This window comes from Vanellus vanellus, assembly GCF_965231255.1.
Source record: "Vanellus vanellus genome assembly, chromosome: 2".
Taxonomy (NCBI): Eukaryota; Metazoa; Chordata; class Aves; order Charadriiformes; family Charadriidae; genus Vanellus; species Vanellus vanellus.
In genome coordinates this window covers 59296805-59314073 of record NC_138906.1, presented here as the reverse complement: position 1 = coordinate 59314073, position 17269 = coordinate 59296805, and the positions used below count along the sequence as shown (strand labels likewise).

The window sequence follows — 17269 nt, the reverse complement described above, 5'->3', positions numbered from 1 at the left end:
CTTTTCAGCTCACTCTTTAGTTTTGGAGCTTTTTCTTTTATTTATTTTATAAGGATGAAAAACGTCAAAAACTGGTTGAAAACAGAATAGCAGAATACCTTAAACTGAGACTTATTACCAGAAAACTGGGCAAACACTTAGTTGCATTTGTCTATTTCTCCATTCTGTCCCTGAAGTGAGAAGTTCTAATTACCCGAGAAACAGACTTTGTATCCAATTTCAACAACAGCAAATTAAAATCAACCTAATAAAAGCAGTTTCTTATTTTACAGTAAACTTTTCAACCAGCCATTGTTAAATGTCTCTGGTCAGTTTCCTTTTTAATATGTTGGGGAAGGAAAAGAAATGCATGGATTTTTGCAGTGTTAGAATTTACCTGGAGAAAAATAAGCAAACGAGTAAGTGAGGTAACTACTATTTATCTACTTCCCTAAGAAATAAAGGAACATGTTTTACATGTGTCACTGTCATAGGGTTTGTGTGGGGAGATTTTTTTTTTATTATCATTATTTTCTTTTACTTGCCAGTCTCTGGTGAGACTGGCTTCTTGTTTCATAGGGCTTCAGAGCATTTGTGCCACAGATGAAGGATAAAGACCTTTACAACTTGCAGCAATCACATACCACTCCACTTCTTTATTCTTGTCTTGTTGGTAGTAATTAGTTGTTGTAGTAACTGTGACGTTACCCTGGCATAAGATATTGATGACCTCCAAGTGGAGAATAAAGTAAAGGAGTATGTAATATGTAGCATACATATTCAAGAATCTGAATGGCTGGTATGTGAAACTCCATACATATGTTTTCCTTTACAAAGACGAATAAGAGTTTGAGCCTGAGCAAACTGGAATCAATAAAAGGAGAATGAAAGGAACATGGACTCTCTCTAACAATACCACTGGAGGATATTGTCACTTTCTGGGTATTGCAGTGATAATATTTAAAATGTCATGACCTTGAGAGCTATCCAGTGATGTGATCCATGTGGGAATAATACTGTTCAAAAGAACGGTGCTGTGATATGAACTTAAGTAGTGAAAAGTAAAAGAAGTACTGAGACCTAATATTGTCCCTACTTATTGATGTGGACTGAGTGCCCTTACATTACTAGCTACTAGAGTATTAGAATAATTTTTAGAATATTGTTAAAATTTTAAAACTAAGCTAAATTTTATATAAGTACTGGAGATGTCATATAACTATTTCTATAAAACTTGTTTTTTGTTTAGACTGTATTCCTCGATAGAAAAATCACATTGACAGAGTGATAAACACCAGCATTACTAAAACAAGATTGTGTTGCCCACAGGCTTTTTGCACAGATAATCATAGTATATAATAACCTAGAATGTGGCTTGTAAAGCAAGTTTATGCAGGCTGGGAAAAACACTTTAAGCATAATTCATGTTGATACAACTTAGACACTAGTAATAGGTTTTTCTTCTCACTGTAAAATAATTCAGTTGGAAATTTAAAAAAATTGGATCCTAGGAGAAGAAAAATTGACTCAACAGTGTTAGAAGAAAACACTGAAATTAAGAATCTAAAAGTAGTCTACTATACAGATTATGTACATATTTTACTTTATTTACTATAATAAGCTGATCCTAAATGTAACCATCTGTTTCAGAAGTAGGTTTTAATTTTCTGAAATTGATGCTGCCTTTTTTTTTTTTTTTAATTCAGTAGGTCTTGAAACATACATTCTTACAAGGAATGGATCTGGGAAGAGCAATTAAAACTTTAATTCTGCATTAGTTTCTTTAGAACTCATTTATCCAAGTTATAGCAGTTATCAAAAACGTGATGCACTACACCTGAAAATCGAGCTCTAAGTAGTAAATATAAGTAAATGTCAGAACATGTTATATATTGTAGGTATAGGCTCAGAGGAACTTGTTTTCTGCTTTCTTTTGTATAAAGTCTTTCTCCAAGACAGAAAAGCAATCTTTCAATGAATCATTCTGGTCTGGAATATGTTTACTTTTTCATAAATGCTTGGTATGTGTTAAGTCATACTTTCAAGTGATTTTTCTCCTGTTGGTGATAACTCTTGATTACTGGTTAAGCTATAATGGTATCTGTTCTATTAAACTCTTTACAGATTAAGACCAATAGCAAATACTGCAAGTATTAAATGTTACCTTTAACTGTCAAACAGGCAGTAAGAAGGTTTTTTAATTGTCTGAATACACATATAATTGCAAATTTGTTCATGTTATGAATTAAGGTTGCACAGCATTTCAACAGTCATTCTTGAGTTAACAGAACTATAAATTTTTATAAAAAATACCCAAATTGATTAATATAGGCATTGAAGAGACCCAGGGTATGGATTCATGCATTTATAGGCAGGAGAATAGTAGCTGTAAATTCAATAGCAATTTTAAATTTACCTGTAAATGTAAAAATGTCACAGTTTCAGTAATCTCAAAACTTTTTAAAAAAAATACCTGAACTTTTGAAGTTCTGTCCTTAAAAAAAAAAAACAGAATAGTTGCCTCTTAACTTTTATTTTCGCTTAAATGAATTGCAGAATACATAATCTTTGTCTGTGTTGGCTAGTTCCAATTCATGTTAATAGACTTCAAGCCATCAGCCCCTTTTCTTCCCTCCATGTGTGCATACACAAGCATATTTTGTGCAAGTGTACTACAGTATACTCTTCACTTACTGTAAAGAGTAAGTCTTGGAGAGAGTTTAAGGAAAAATATTGGAAGAGAAGCACAGTGTTGGATTTTATTGCTATAATTTGTTGCATTTGTCAGATGGCAATTAATTTTCAAGATTTAAATTTTAGCTGGTTGAGCTGCAGCAGACAGTGTAGAGCAGCAGGTGGCAGTAGTGTGAATACTGTAGCGGTTTGCACAGTAGGTCTCTGAAGATGGGCATACATTATTTTGTACATAACCTGTCATTTAAGAAATCCTGTCCCACAGCGACCAGCATTTCTTGGGCACTACCTGACTCCGGGTCAGACACGTCCAACTGAACTGCTCCGGCATGCAGAGGGCCTGGAGTAGGACCCATGTCTCTGCTGCCTGTCAGACGCTCAGCACTGAAATTTGGCTGATCCCATCACATGCTAAGAGCAACTGAGAGGCAGGAATAGCTCACAACTGTTCTTCCTGGCCTCCTTTCCTAACCAGCGTGCAAAGAGATATACGGCCAGATAAGACTGGGCAAAAGTTGGGTAAGTATACTGTCATGGAGGATGTGGAAAATACAAGTTAGGACATGAAGTCTAACTTTCACCCTGGCCTTCTACAGTCACGTGCTGCTGTGCAGCAGTTGATCTGTAGTGACTATTTCTTCCTATGGGAGAGGTCTTCGTATCGCAGTTATGTTGATCAGTTGCTGGATGTCAGCCGTTTTCTCTTATCCAAAAGTAATCAAGCAGAAACGATCAGCTGCTGTAAAGCATCAGAGAACTTACGATGATTGCAGTAGGTGGATTTTTAGTCCCATGTCAATCATACAGCAGCTTGACTGGCACTGTGCCATTAAGTTGGAATCTGTGGCTGTTGTGTTGGTCACTTCCATCTTAGGTTATTTGTGGGGAGTTTCTGACTGTTAAGGAAAAAAAAAAAAAAATCAGTGCTTATTAAAAGTCCACTGGGTATTTCTAGTTTGCCTAATCCTTATATCAATAGAGCATTTTACTTAAATGTTAAAAAAAACTGAGGCATTTTTCAGTACGAGTAGACATGTTTAAGGTTGCAGCACACAGGTCAAAGTAGACACCAGGTTTAAGTACTAAAAGTAACTATATTCTTTTTGTTCAGTAATGTCACAAGCAAATATAGAACTGCACTGACTTATCTCAAACAATAATTACAAAAAAATATTTAATTTTAATAACATTTCTGTAAATTATGTAAATGATGCCTATTGCTAGAAGAAAATGTGGCTTCTGCTTTCATATATGACAACCTTTAAAAAAAAGAGTTAATTTAATTTGTAAGTTTTTTAAAGGGGTGGAGCAAAGGCCCAGACTTGGACACTCAAGATTCGCTAAGTATCTGAATATAGAATTTCAGACTTCTTGAGCTGGTTTTGCCACCAAGGAAGATTCCTATTCAAATGTACTTGTTCTTACTTGTTTCCCCACTCATTAGTTGTAGCTTCCTTCCTGCACCCTTATATAAAGAACTGTTTGTCTGCTTTGCAGATTGGATCACTGAAATAATTCAAGTTTATTAGAGCTTTTTTTTTTTACCTCAGAGTTTGTTTTAGTCCACCTTAATGCTGACAGAGTGAATACCACTGAAACATACCATTAAAACTGTTCCTTTAAAGCTTTCCCTCTATGTTGAAAACTTACTACTTATCAGACTAAAAGTGTAATTTTTACACCCAGCAGCTATTAAGGCAGCACTTATTATCCTGGATTGTATCTGCCTTTGCATCATAAATCAATTATGGATAAGCTTCAATCTGGTCTGCATGTTACCGTGGAAAAATTGTACGGGAAACTGAAGGGGAGGAATAAGTACAAAGCAGTAGCAGTTTTGGTACATTAGCAGCAGCAGTAGTATAGTACAAAGTATAAGTAGTGGTAGTATTAGTACAAACTCGTATTGAACATGTCCTATATCACTTCCAGAGGGCAAATACACAGAGATACAAGAAATAAGGAGCATCCAGTTGCATCTTTGAGTGGATCTAGCAGTCAGAAACACCCATAAAACAATGAGACATGGAGGCAAAACAATCCGTCACGCCTCAAGTCATCATGCTGCCTATTACCTTTAAAATAAGTGTGTGGTAGCTGTATTTCATCTTTAGACTTAATGGATTATTTTTTCAAGAAGTTTAAAGAAGGGTCTGTACTCAAAGAGATTCTAACAGTTCAAAGCTTAATTAGTCTCAATGTGTAATTTTAATTGGAATATTGTATTAGCACTACATTCTTCCATCAGAATTGCAGTGTCTGGTAATGCATTGTAGATTAAACTTTGTCCTGCTGACTTTGCTTTCAAACTGAGTCCCGCAACTCCGCCATTCAAGGGTCAGAGTTTATTTGATCTAGATACAGCATTCTTAGGCTTAGTGAAAGAAAATTGAAGCAGATGTTTTTTTCTTAGAAGCAGATAGATAAGAGAAGAAGAGAATCAGCAGCAACTGCTTCAGACCAGGCCTTGGTTTTACTGCAAATTCCATTCTAGGCAGTGTTGCATGGGAAGCTTCTAGGGAAACAAGCATTTGTTTTAAATCCTTTGAACTTATGTGCATATAGATATATACAGGGTATTTAATTATAAAAAGTATACATGCAAATGTACAGTTTGGGGAAAAAATAGTAGAGGTCATCAAAATTGCATTATTATACAAGGTGAGTTTTTGCCCACCAGCTAATTAAGAATTTATAAATATACCACAGTATCTACATACTGCCAGTTCTTAGCATTCTATACTGTTTACCTAGGTATTTTGAAGAAGGATTAGTTGTACCAACAACCTCACCTGTAAGCATTCTTTCAGTAAGCTTAGATTCTGTGTAATATGAGAGGAAAGCAGATCTTTCAGATAGCCAGACTCCCAACATCTATCCTGTTAACATAGCAGTATTAAAAGAAAATGAGACTACCGTTCAAATTAAAAAATTCTGATTTGTCAAAAATGAATTTTCTGTGTCTGTCTCTGAAGAAGAACCAGTAGAAAAAAGAAAGGATACAGTAAAAAATAAGATACTGGAAATTGAACTGAAGCACTATCATGAAGAGCAAATAATTCTCCATATCGACACATTTTACAAACAGGGAGTGCTGACTTACCTTCCGTGAAAGGTGTTGCCTGATAGAGAGAGAGTATCGTCTGTCGAGCAGTGGCCTATAGCAGAGGACTAGGGAAAGCATAAGAATGGAGCAAGTCATCATGATTTTTTTTCCAGAATGATTTCCCAGCCCCCAGCAGCTTGTATTTCAGAGACAGTGTCTGTAATTTAAGATGAGCTTTTTTCGTGTTGTTATCCAGTACCTTTTAAGGCTGTGTAAACTTACAGTATCACCAGAAAGGAATTCCACATCTTACTACTTTACTTAATTGTGTGGCCTGTAGCTGACTCCTTTAATTTGTTTTGATTGTACCTCCTGTTAATTTTAGTTTATGACCTCTACCTCTTACACTGGAAAAGATAGTGAACAATCTTTCCCTATTAACCTTTTCTATGCCATCCAGTCATTTCTTTTGCAGGCTGAATATATTTCTGTTATATTCAATTGTTCATTGTATGGAAGCCTTTCATATCATGGCTAATCCTTACTGCCCTTCTCAGGGTCTTTTCCAGTTCTGCTCTGTCACCTGTAAGGTAGAGAAAGCAGAACTACATTTGGTATTTAAGTTGCAAGTGCATAATGGATTTATAAAGAGGGCTATCCAGAAAGCATTGGTGAGAATAGGCACCAGTGAAATATAAGTATGAAAGCCAAGAAAAAAGGGTCAATTTTCCTCTGCCCTGGATTGAGCAACTGTCACAACCTTGATTTCTTCTTTCAATTCTAGTGCCTTAGAAGCTATTTATAAAATTTAAGCATAATAGAATAACTTCTTAATATTGGTCTGAGGTTGCTTACATTTAGAATATTTTTATGTTCTTTTTTTGGCAAGGGGAAGAGAGGAATGGTTAAGAAAAAAAACTTTAGATTAAATTATGGCTCAGGTAGGATGTCATTTATAGACCGCTATTTCCAAGATGCATGGTTACTGACTGAAGATCACTTGATCATTTCCAGATACTCACTGTTTACTAAACAATACATAACTACTTTTTTTTTTTTTTTTTGTAAACTTACCAGTTGCAAAGGTTAATTCTTTCCAAAGTGAGGGAGTGGAAGCAAAGCACAGAGATGAGGTGATTCCCCTAACATACAATTGGAAGCAACAGAAGATGCCTGTCCTAAGCCGTATTCATTCAGTCCCAGAATCATCAGAACTGGTTCTGTATGGTTTGTACCGTATATATTCTCTCAGAAAGACTAAATTTTTGCCTGGAGTAATAACTGATGGGAGGAGATCACATTAAATACTGGAAATTCAGGCCCTAGTTACTGTTAGTTCTTCATAGGATTCTATAGAGGATTTGAAATACCACATGAAGTGTCAACTTCTATTGCCACAGTTATTAAAGTTCTTTCTGAGTTTTGTAATGTGTAACAATACATCTGTGTTTAAGAAATATGTCTTTGATTAATGTTGAAGTCGATCAAAACCTCTTACCCCTATGTTCTATTACCTGGATTTTAAGATACCAAGTCAGCAATGTATTTGGCTTGCCTTCATTCCTGTTTACTTGTAAGATTCAAAATGTCTGTTGATTTATCAGCAGCAGAGATCTCTGCTTTTAAAGTGTATTTGTAAGCACAAGAGGAAGGTGGATAAGGAACAGTGATGCTGCAGTATCTTTTATTCTCTCATCTGAACAATCAATTTCATATAGAATTGCAAGTCATGGCTGTCTATGTTTCAAATTGATGCTAAAAACTCTATTAATTTTAGATTTCCAGATCTGCAGAAACTAGGGTTTTTTTTTTTAAAAACCCAAACACACAAACTCCCCCTTCTAATTCTGACCTTGTAGACTTTCATAGAGTAACCACCTTGAGAGATCATTAAACCAGAATAACTTATTAGACTTATTAATGACTTAAGGTCACTGCATGACCTTAACATAAGCTAATCATTGTTCTTGTCCAATTATCTTGCTGATTTAGAATGTATCTTTATGTAGCCTTCTTTTTTAATGAAAGCCATTTCTCAGTGAGTGCAACATCATAGTGATTGTTGTATTAAACACAACAAGAATAAATACTCAAGAAGTTTGGCTGTTCTTTGTACATTTGAGTGTATGTGTTAGCATTAATAACTTTGTGTTTGATGTAGTCATAAATGGTTGACTATAGATGATCACCAGTTTTCTCTTGTATTGTAACGTAAGCTTGATGTCTGACAAGATCTGGAAAATCTCTAGCAAATAAAGTTGCTAAATATGTCTTGTGACACAGTGTTTACCTCCTCTAATCTGTTCTGTGCATGCATTTATTTTTGCCTTTTTAAAATATGATAGCTGAGTAGACAAACCAAATTCTCAGCTAAAATGGTACTGCTGAGTCTTAAAACCATACAGGTTAAGACCCTCACCACCTTAGCATGTGTCTTCTCTGGATTTATCACCATTTAATGAATTGGGTCTTTAACATGTTTTTAGCACTTTTGCATTGCAAGTGCTGTTGAAGCTCTTTCTGTTTAAAGAATTAATTACATTTGTCATGAGTCATCTCTAACATACACACACACACTTTCGTATACAAATAATATTTCTCTATTGCATCATACCAGCTGTAAATATGGCTAGCAATTTTTTACACCGCACTCGTACTGGAAAAATAAGTGGTATCTGAAATTCCTGCAAGGCATCCTTCTAAACCTTTATTTACCCCAGCTTCATCAAACTGAACATTTATCTTATATTCTTTGTAATCGTCAATTACAAATATAAAAAGCTATTGCTGGAACCAATATGCTGCTCAGTAACTCAGTTCACTAAGGCATGAATAAAAATCATGTTTGAATTAAATTCTTTTATATTGGGTCCTTTCTTCTGCGTGGGTTTGTACTTTAGTGCTAAGGTTCAGTTAGCTTTCCCTGGCTTGTGGAGATTATATCAAGTAGACTGCTTTGGAAAATATGTACTAAGTAGACTTATTACAAAAGCAAAATTAGAAAACAAATACAGTTCCTTAATGTTTAAATTTGATCCCTGCAATAAAACAAGGTATTGCTCAAGTAAAGTTGGCAAATATGCTAAATATATGGGAATATGGTCAAAGTTGTTCAGTTGTAGCAGGCTCATTAAACAAGAATAAAAGGTATTAAGGTCATGAAAAGCCACTAGCTAATGTTTATATTGTAGACAGCATTCAGTCACCTCTATTTTTTGTAGCAAATATTCTAATGGACAGAAGTTACTCCTAAATATGACCTCTTTCTTGATCTGTAAAAGCTGATGTCATTTTTGTTGAATTATTCAATTTTATACCTTAAAAAAAAAAAAAAGTTCAGCTTACTAGCTTACATAACTTATCTGTGCTGTCTTCATTTCTTTCCACAAATAGGTGCAACTTAGGGCAGAGGTGTGTAAGGACCGGTAGAACCAGTTTTCCTCTGCTTCAGACTAAAACTTCCAGTGCTTCATACTCTTTGAGAGCATCCTGAATCTCTGCAAACCAAGTTAACCTAACACACCGCCATATAAAGTTGAATCTTTTCCTAGCCTTATATGACTGACAAATCATCTTTTAAGCGTTGTTCTTTCTCTCTGTCTTTCTGTGTAGAATATTCCACAGTCGAGATCCAGCCCTCAGCCAAAGAGAGAAGGTTAAAGTAGAACCTACGTGTTGAAACAGCTATACCTCTTTAGTTTGTGGTTCTTAAAATATATTTATTAAAATATATTTAAATATTCGGTATTGTGAGAGTAGAAATGGAATACTGAACTTTGTTTTTCTCCCTTTAAAAAAGAAGTGGTAATTTTAATTTGCATCTTACCAGAAGTTAAACAGAGTAAACAAAATGCTCAACTGACTAAAATCAGCAGTAACAGAACTTGGTCAGTAGTACCTATTGTTAGTTAATTAAAGGATTTGACACAAAGGTTTCTTAAAGTTGCAAAGATAGTCTTCCTTGTTTTGTAGATGAGGAGTTTCATATACAGCATTTTCATTAAAGTGAAAGTAATTAGAGATATACTAGATGTTTTTCTAAGAATTAGGTGTTGGCTGTATTAATGTTTACAGAAATTTTGCTCACGTCATCTTCTAGCTCTTTCACTTACACCATAACCATTCACTTAAAGTGCTTTCTAATGAGTCCGGTATACCAAAAATTAGCCTGTAAAAGTTGGACTTAATTTCTGCAGCTCTTTTCTTCAATCTTAAATTGTATCGAAGGTTAAAAAAAAAACCCAAACCAAAACATTTTTTTCTTTCCCCAACTTTCTAAAGAGCAAGCTAATTTTCTTTAAATTCTTGGTAGCATTAGAATTTATTTTCTCACTAAGTCACATCTGAGAAGTACCAGAATATCAACAGGCCAGCCCAACCACTCACCACATCCCAGTCTCACCCATGAGGTTCACAAGACTCATTTACATTAGTAGCATTGTCACGTTCTAAATTCATAAAAGCTCAGACAGGTACTTTGCAAATAGAATGTAAAAAGTGATGCATTTACCTGAACTACATGATTCATCTAGAAAGCATACTTTACTTCATTGTTCATATGAGTTTTTCAAATTGGAAATCCAGCACTGACATAAACTATAGCTTTTTGTTGTGCAAATGATTCATATTTATTCAAGATACTGCATTATACATAGCTTTCCCAAACATTATTATGGAGATATGATTAACCAAAAGCATGCTAACTATATTAAAATACTCCAAAAGGCAATATTCCCTGTAAGTTATCTATTACAACAGTATACAAATGCTATAACAAGTAGATTAATGGGAGCTATGAATCCTGGCAAATACCAATACCAAGTAATTTTGATTTACTGTTTGGTTAAACCACGACAACTGTATGTAGTCTTTGCAGGGATTATGTTATATTTTGAACATGCTTTCAAGCTGTTTTGCTGCTTCATGGTACAGCAGACCTTAACCTGTACATTTTGGGGGGATCTTGTTCAATTCTAAGAGGATGAGCATTGATGAAAGTTGCATGTTTTGTGTCAGCTGAAGTATTTACTAGTTGTTTCATTGGGTCAAAACACAGCACAAATGAAAAAAATGAAAGTGCTCTCTATAGGTCAGAGTCTGAGGAATCCTGACAGAGTACATACTGGCCTACGGTTGGAATGCAGACAAAAAATATATATGGATCCACTGTACCATTCAGAAAAAGTCTATCCATTTTTTAAACGTAGAAAAATGGCACATCCTCCTACAAGGAAGTTTTCATAACTAATGAATTTCTAGAGTCCTGGTAAAGGGGGGGGGGGGGGGGGGGCAGTGGCTATAGCGTTGGGCGTTTTGTATGTGCTATACTACTAACCTGCCTTGCTTCAATTCTGACAATTGCACTGGTCACATTCATGGCCACATATGAATTGGTCCGATGTTTGTGGTTACTTCTGGCAGCCTGAAATTGTGATCATAAACCTAAGGTTGAATATGAATTAGGGGATAGTATAGGGAAGCTCACACTGTTGCTATAGCAAGAGTTATCTTCACGTGACACTTCCAAGCATTTACACAACTTCAAAGTGTAAATAAGATTAGGCAATACTTCCTTCATTCTCTCACAGTAAAAAAGATTCCTTTTAAATACATCTTCTGTGTCACCTAGTTACTGTCTTTGATCAGGCAACATGCCTAATGACAAACTTCTGAAAGCATGTTGAGTCTCTCAAAAATCCTGACAAACGAGCCTCCTTGATTTCCTGTTTCAGTATCACATAGATAATTAAAGTCAAAGCAAAGATTAATTAAGTAATCAATTTGCTCTTTCTACACAAATAAATGTGTGCTCCCTTGTACAGAGCTCAAGTCAATGAGCTGTAAGAAATTTGTGGCACTCTGCAACAGGAAATCCTAAAATACTTGGAAAGGGTTTGTAAAAGGGTTAAAAAGTAACAAAGTAGCAAACTTCTGCTTTGGAAAACATGTGCCTTTCTCTGTTAGAGCAGTCCAAATTTGCCTGCTGCATCCATGAAAGCTGTCCATTCGGTGAAGGTCAAAGGTTTTGTTGTTGGTACACCAGCTGATCATCCGTAAGCCCGGCAGGCTGTACTGCTGAGCATAACAAACTGCTGTGCATTGCTGATGTGCGTCACAGGACCCTGGGGTTTTGCACGGGGATTAGTCAGGCTGTATTTGGAAACGCCCTCAACTGCACTTTGTGCTGCTATATTAGTGTTCCTCAAGCAAGAGGAATTTTCTTTTGCTTCTGCAGCTGCTCCTGCGAAACCCTCTGGTAAGTGTGCACAGATTCTATCAACAGTACTGGCTGTCTTCTGCCTTCATTTTTAAGTCAGGGTTATGAGCTTAGGCATTACTGACAGTTTTTTTTATTGTGACAAATTGTGTTTTTAAATGAAACATTTGATAGCACAGAATTGGCAACAGCATTGAAGGAATAAATATATTTACCAGTTTTTATTGAACAGGTTATTTCAATGTAAATGTTCCTCTACTTATAAATATGTATCAGAGTAGTCTTAAGTGTGGGTGTTTTCAGAGTGCCGTAGCTATGTACCATGCATGTCTGCTTTTATTTCTATACAGCAGGAATAGCAAAATCACATAATATAGCAGACCAATTCTTAAAAGGATTTGGTTGGTTTTTGTTGGCAGCCTGTATGCAAGCCCTGCGTCTCTGGACTCTGCTTGCCACCTATGCTGTTGCAGTAGGACAAAATCAAGGACAGAAGAATCAGGAGTGCCCTAAGCTCAACGCACAGGTACTCTCCTTTAAAAGCACAAGAGGAAATGCTGTTGTCATGTTTTCTGTGAACGCCCTCTCCAGATTTTTTGTAACTTTTTTTTTTCTCTCCAAACTAAATATCAGAAGCCAGCCCATTAAGTGTAAAAGATGTAAATAATTTAACAAAGTAAAACAGGAAAAAATATTTTTAGTACGCATCCTATTCCATTTCTTAAAATAGCTTAGGTAGTGAAGCCACTTCTAGTTATTTCATATAACCTATGCTGGGTATCCATTTTTGCAGCATATTATCAAGCAACTGTAAAGATACTCAATGTTCTGTCATTTTGTTTCCATAATAACATTTGCCTATTTACTTTTTCGATAAGTAGTCCTAAGGCTATTTCTTGGCAAAGCTACCATAAGAGTAATTTGGTAATTACTAGTTACTAAGGATTTCTTACCCCATTTGAGTTTACATCATGTGAATATAAAACATACTATGGTTTTGGATTTGGTAATTACAAATTAATAATATCTGTCCTGAGCTCAGGTTATGCTAGCGGACAGCATGATCACTAGTACGGTTCTCCTGACTAGCTGCACATAATGGAGTGACTGATGTGATTATACTCGTGTTCAGTAGCTTTTATGTTCCTGTCTAAAAGATAAGTCTACTAACAGCTGGTGCTGCTAAGAGAAACCTCTGTTGCACTCATGGACCAAAGTTCAAATTGTCTGAATTAAAACCAAAACTTGGTTTATACATATATGAGCATATGAGCTCACGTAGCTATATATGAGCGTATATAGATGGAGGAAAAGGTACACACACTCCCATCCTGTGGTTTTTGTTATGACTCCCCCACTTCTTGCAACTCAGACGTTGCAAATAGCAGAAGTTACATGAAGAAGCTTGCATGCTTTTCAAAAGTTTTTTTGTAAGCTTTGTTTTCTAGAGTAAGTAGATGAAAGTAATGTTCTGTAATAGTATCAAAAAGGAAAAAAAAAGTGGAAAATAAGATGTAAATGTAAACTAAGGAATGTGCCCCTTTTCTTTATAATTTCACCAAACTCTTACTTTCTGCCACCAAGAACACTGAAACAAATTTTATGTAGCTTGCCAGGGTATCAAATTTCACGGCTATCACTGATGCCATACCCTGCCTTTTTTGGTACATGTCCATAAGTAAGTATATGTGATAGCTAGTCTCAGACCTTGGAACTGAGCATTTGCAGTTCCCAAAATAAATGTAATTTATTCTTGGTTTATACTCTTTTACCTGGAAGCTCTCACCACAGACTAGAAATAAAATTTACAAATAATTGAATCCTATCCATTTTATCACTTTGATTTGCATATTCCTTTTTCAGAAATAACATTAATAGTTCCCCCTCCGTGCCAGCCCACCCTGGTGCGTCCTCTATATCAAAAGTTAATACGTTTGAAACCCAATCTAGTCTAAGGCACATTTACCAACAAAGTAGAAAAAAAGAAATTGTGCGATAATTGAAATTCCCATACTGTCAATAGTATTACAGCTAGTTCTTATTCGTTGTCTTATCACTTTTACACCATTATGGTCATCTGAAATTTTGTGGCTTATTTTTAATACGTTTGTAAGCATGAGAACAGTCATTATTATTCAGAATTACTAATACCTCATGAAGTACTCTAATCATTGAGTATTATAGAGAAGTTCCCTTAAAATTTTATCCACCCATAATGCAGGGAGTTTTCTTAGCAGTGATTTTTGGGAGGCATCCATATTAGATTAGTCTTTGTAAAATAAGAAAACTTTGTATTTGCCAAGTAGTGTAGTCTTACCAGGGTATCAGGATAAAAATACTTTGCCCCATTTTTTTATGTCCTTGGTCAAAGCATTACTTAGCAGGCTTATGATGATAGCCTCTTATATTTTTACTTATTACTAGTAATATTTCAGGCTGTGTATCTGGATTTGATTGTGAAATAACCCATATCTCCATGTAGTTAAGATAGCAAGTCATCCATCAGCTCATTCTTCCCAACTTAAAATTACAGGTAGTGAAAACAACAGAAGGTCCCACAGTCGTCCTTTGTATGAAGTTTCTTTGTATTAGCTACTCTTCTGTTGGACATTATTTTTTTTTTTTTTCTATTTTTTTTTAATCATAGGGATTTACATTGTTGTTTTACAGGGTGGGAAGTAACTGCTCTACCTCCAGCACTTAGTAAAGTTCAGTGTAATCTTAACTCCAGAATATGACATTACACCTTATGCACACAATCAGTTACTAATTCCCTGAGATACCCAATTGGAAATGCCTACTATGGCATCTGTGAGTTCACATAGATACCTACCTTTCATTTTAGTGATTATCACCAGCTCTTGTTTAATAATCCAACTGATGTAGCATGCACTGTCTCAAATACTAAGAAAACAATATATATAAGCAGCACCCAGATATAACATAAAAGCAGCTCTGTTTGCACTCTTGCTATCCAATTGTGCATAAGAAACTTTATTTCAAAATGAGAATTCAATATGTTCTTTACAGTTAATACTTTTCATCTTTATTTAACCCAGCTACGCAGACGCATGTCTCATATACTAAATACACTTGTAATTTTCAGAACTATCCTTGTAAATGACCCATTCTGTGGTTTGTAGGACTGGGGGATTTCCAAACCTGCGTGAATCCATTACTGTTCATTCATCAAGGTATGACTATAACATTGTTAGCTACAAAAGAATTTCCTACATCCTTATTCCAGTTACCTGCTATCACAAACAAGCAGATCTTTTTTTCCTTTTCATAAATCAAATTACGCTCAATCTTTAAAATAATCTTTTTCAGTTTTGTTCTTGCTTCGCTTTGAAGGCTCCTTAAAAATGTCAGAGACTAGAAACTTAAATGTATTTGGGCCAGTGTATATGCCAACCCCAAATTGCCTTTGGGTGTTGTCACCATTTAACATATGTTTTAAAAGATATACCAGTCTCAGAGCTATTTAAGTAACATATAGATGTCCTTGGTAAGAAAGCAAAACTCTTCTCTCACTTTTATAAAATGACAGAATAAATAGGGGCACTTAAGTGATTCAATGTGATGTACTTTCAGATGTCACAATGAAATATGAATTCCTTTTCCTGTGCTTATATAGTTTTAGTCCTGTATGTAGAAGCTCCTTGCTCTGAAAAGCTTTCTTGCCTTTGTTAGTTGCTGTGGAGTATTTTATTTGGCTGTCTCTCCGTATGTGTTCTTCCCAGGCAACTGGTGCAACAGAATTTTGGGCCTTTTGTGTGTACTGAGCTGACTCCTAGAACTCTCCTAAGCAATTAATAGAAAGACAAATTTTACCAAATTGACTGAACTTTTCTTATTAGCATTTTTTCACTCTTTGTTCTTTCATCTGTCTTATCAGTTCTTTCCAACTCGAATCTGCTTGTCTCTTTCAACTCTGAAGAATGGCAAATATGCAACAAAAAAACAACAGCTAGACCGGGCAGAAGGAGATAGTTTGCCAGAAAAATGGTGACTGCTTATTAGAGAGTTTCATTTACTTTTAATATAATAATGATAAAGCCTAAATAAAAGAATTGCTACTTAACATTCAGTTGTAAATATGAATACAAGGAACTAGTATGGGGGACAGTGGTTATTTTGACTAGCCATATTTGTCTGAGGCTTTATCAGATGCCATATCCATAACGAAGACTTGTTTTTGCCTATGAAGGTGCCTGTGAGACTAAAATTGTCTGGGTTATAAGTGCTGCAGAACACTTTTTTCCCCCTAAATTAAAATACTCTTAAACTGACTTCAATTCTTGTGTAAAAATGAAAGATGTATTATAAACGAACCTTAAAAACTGATTTTGACTAAGAGTATAAGTTTACAACATCAAAGCAGGAAGCTTTCATCATACTCAAAATCTTAAGCAATCTCTTGTTTAACATCAACTACTGAAGTGTTTACAAAGGAGGTTTTTCCTAATGGTGTTTCAAAACTTACGAAAGGCCTCAGTCTGAAATAAAACAGTAGTAAGCAATCCAACTTTCCTCATACAGTCTCTCCCTCTGATCTCTCCATCTTCCCCAACATCTGTTCTGTTTAAATTAGTTATATTAGGAAGTCTGTTGCTTAGTATCTAAGTAAACCAAATAAACTTTGAACTACTTCTTACAAAACAACACATTTAGATTTCACCTTGTTTAATTTTTGTATTCCAAGTCTAAAAATACATATATAATTTGCCTCCTGAAAGTCAAAGGAATTAGATTAGTCAATTTACAGTGAAAAAATTACAGAGTCAAATTGCTTTATCTTTCATTATAGAGAAAACATGCCTGACCAAACAAGTGGTAAGGTTACTTTTGTTTACCAGCGCTGTGTAACATATGAAAGAAGTACCATAAAACACCTTTAAAGAGTTGCAGATTGTTAATGTTTTATTTTGTGAAGCTAGATCATTTGACATACTTCTGCTGATAATTATGAATAAATATCTATAAATGCTTTTTTTTTTTTTTTATTTGCTGTGCTAATAAAAGTAACAAGGCACTGCAACCACATAAGAGAACAACTATATTGGTATAGGAGGTACCATCTTTCCAGAAAACATCTTTGCCATAGGGTGGCAAAGGAAAACCTTAACTCTTCCAAACTGAGTGAAATGAATTCAGTTTTTTCTTTATAAGACGTATAAAGCAAAGTAGTAGTCAATACCCTGTTGTGACTTAAGAATTTTTGGCAAGATATTCTGGTATATGTAAAACTTTTTGGATGGGTGGAAAACCTTGGAAAATTATCAGGGTTTTAGAAGGATTTCTATTTTCTGTTTTCATTAGTGTCTTTGAGG

General features: G+C 35.1%; 1 protein-coding gene across 5 annotated transcripts in view; it reads left to right on the top strand.

Annotated features, from left to right (window-relative positions):
* Window positions 1-17269, top strand: part of NT5C3A (5'-nucleotidase, cytosolic IIIA) — a gene marked incomplete at its 5' end in the record, with an annotated part of 29087 nt that overhangs the window by 4115 nt on the left and 7703 nt on the right. For 2 of the 5 annotated variants that reach the window (XM_082480028.1, XM_082480029.1), the window contains one exon: window positions 12356-12462. The exons of 1 other annotated variant lie outside the window; for it this stretch is intronic. In XM_082480028.1, coding sequence (XP_082336154.1) covers window positions 12356-12462 — 107 coding nt within the window. Of the gene's footprint in view, window positions 1-11824; window positions 11976-12355; window positions 12463-15079; window positions 15131-17269 lie in introns of those variants that run through there. 2 more of the 5 variants (XM_082480025.1, XM_082480027.1) reach the window with 2 other exon arrangements.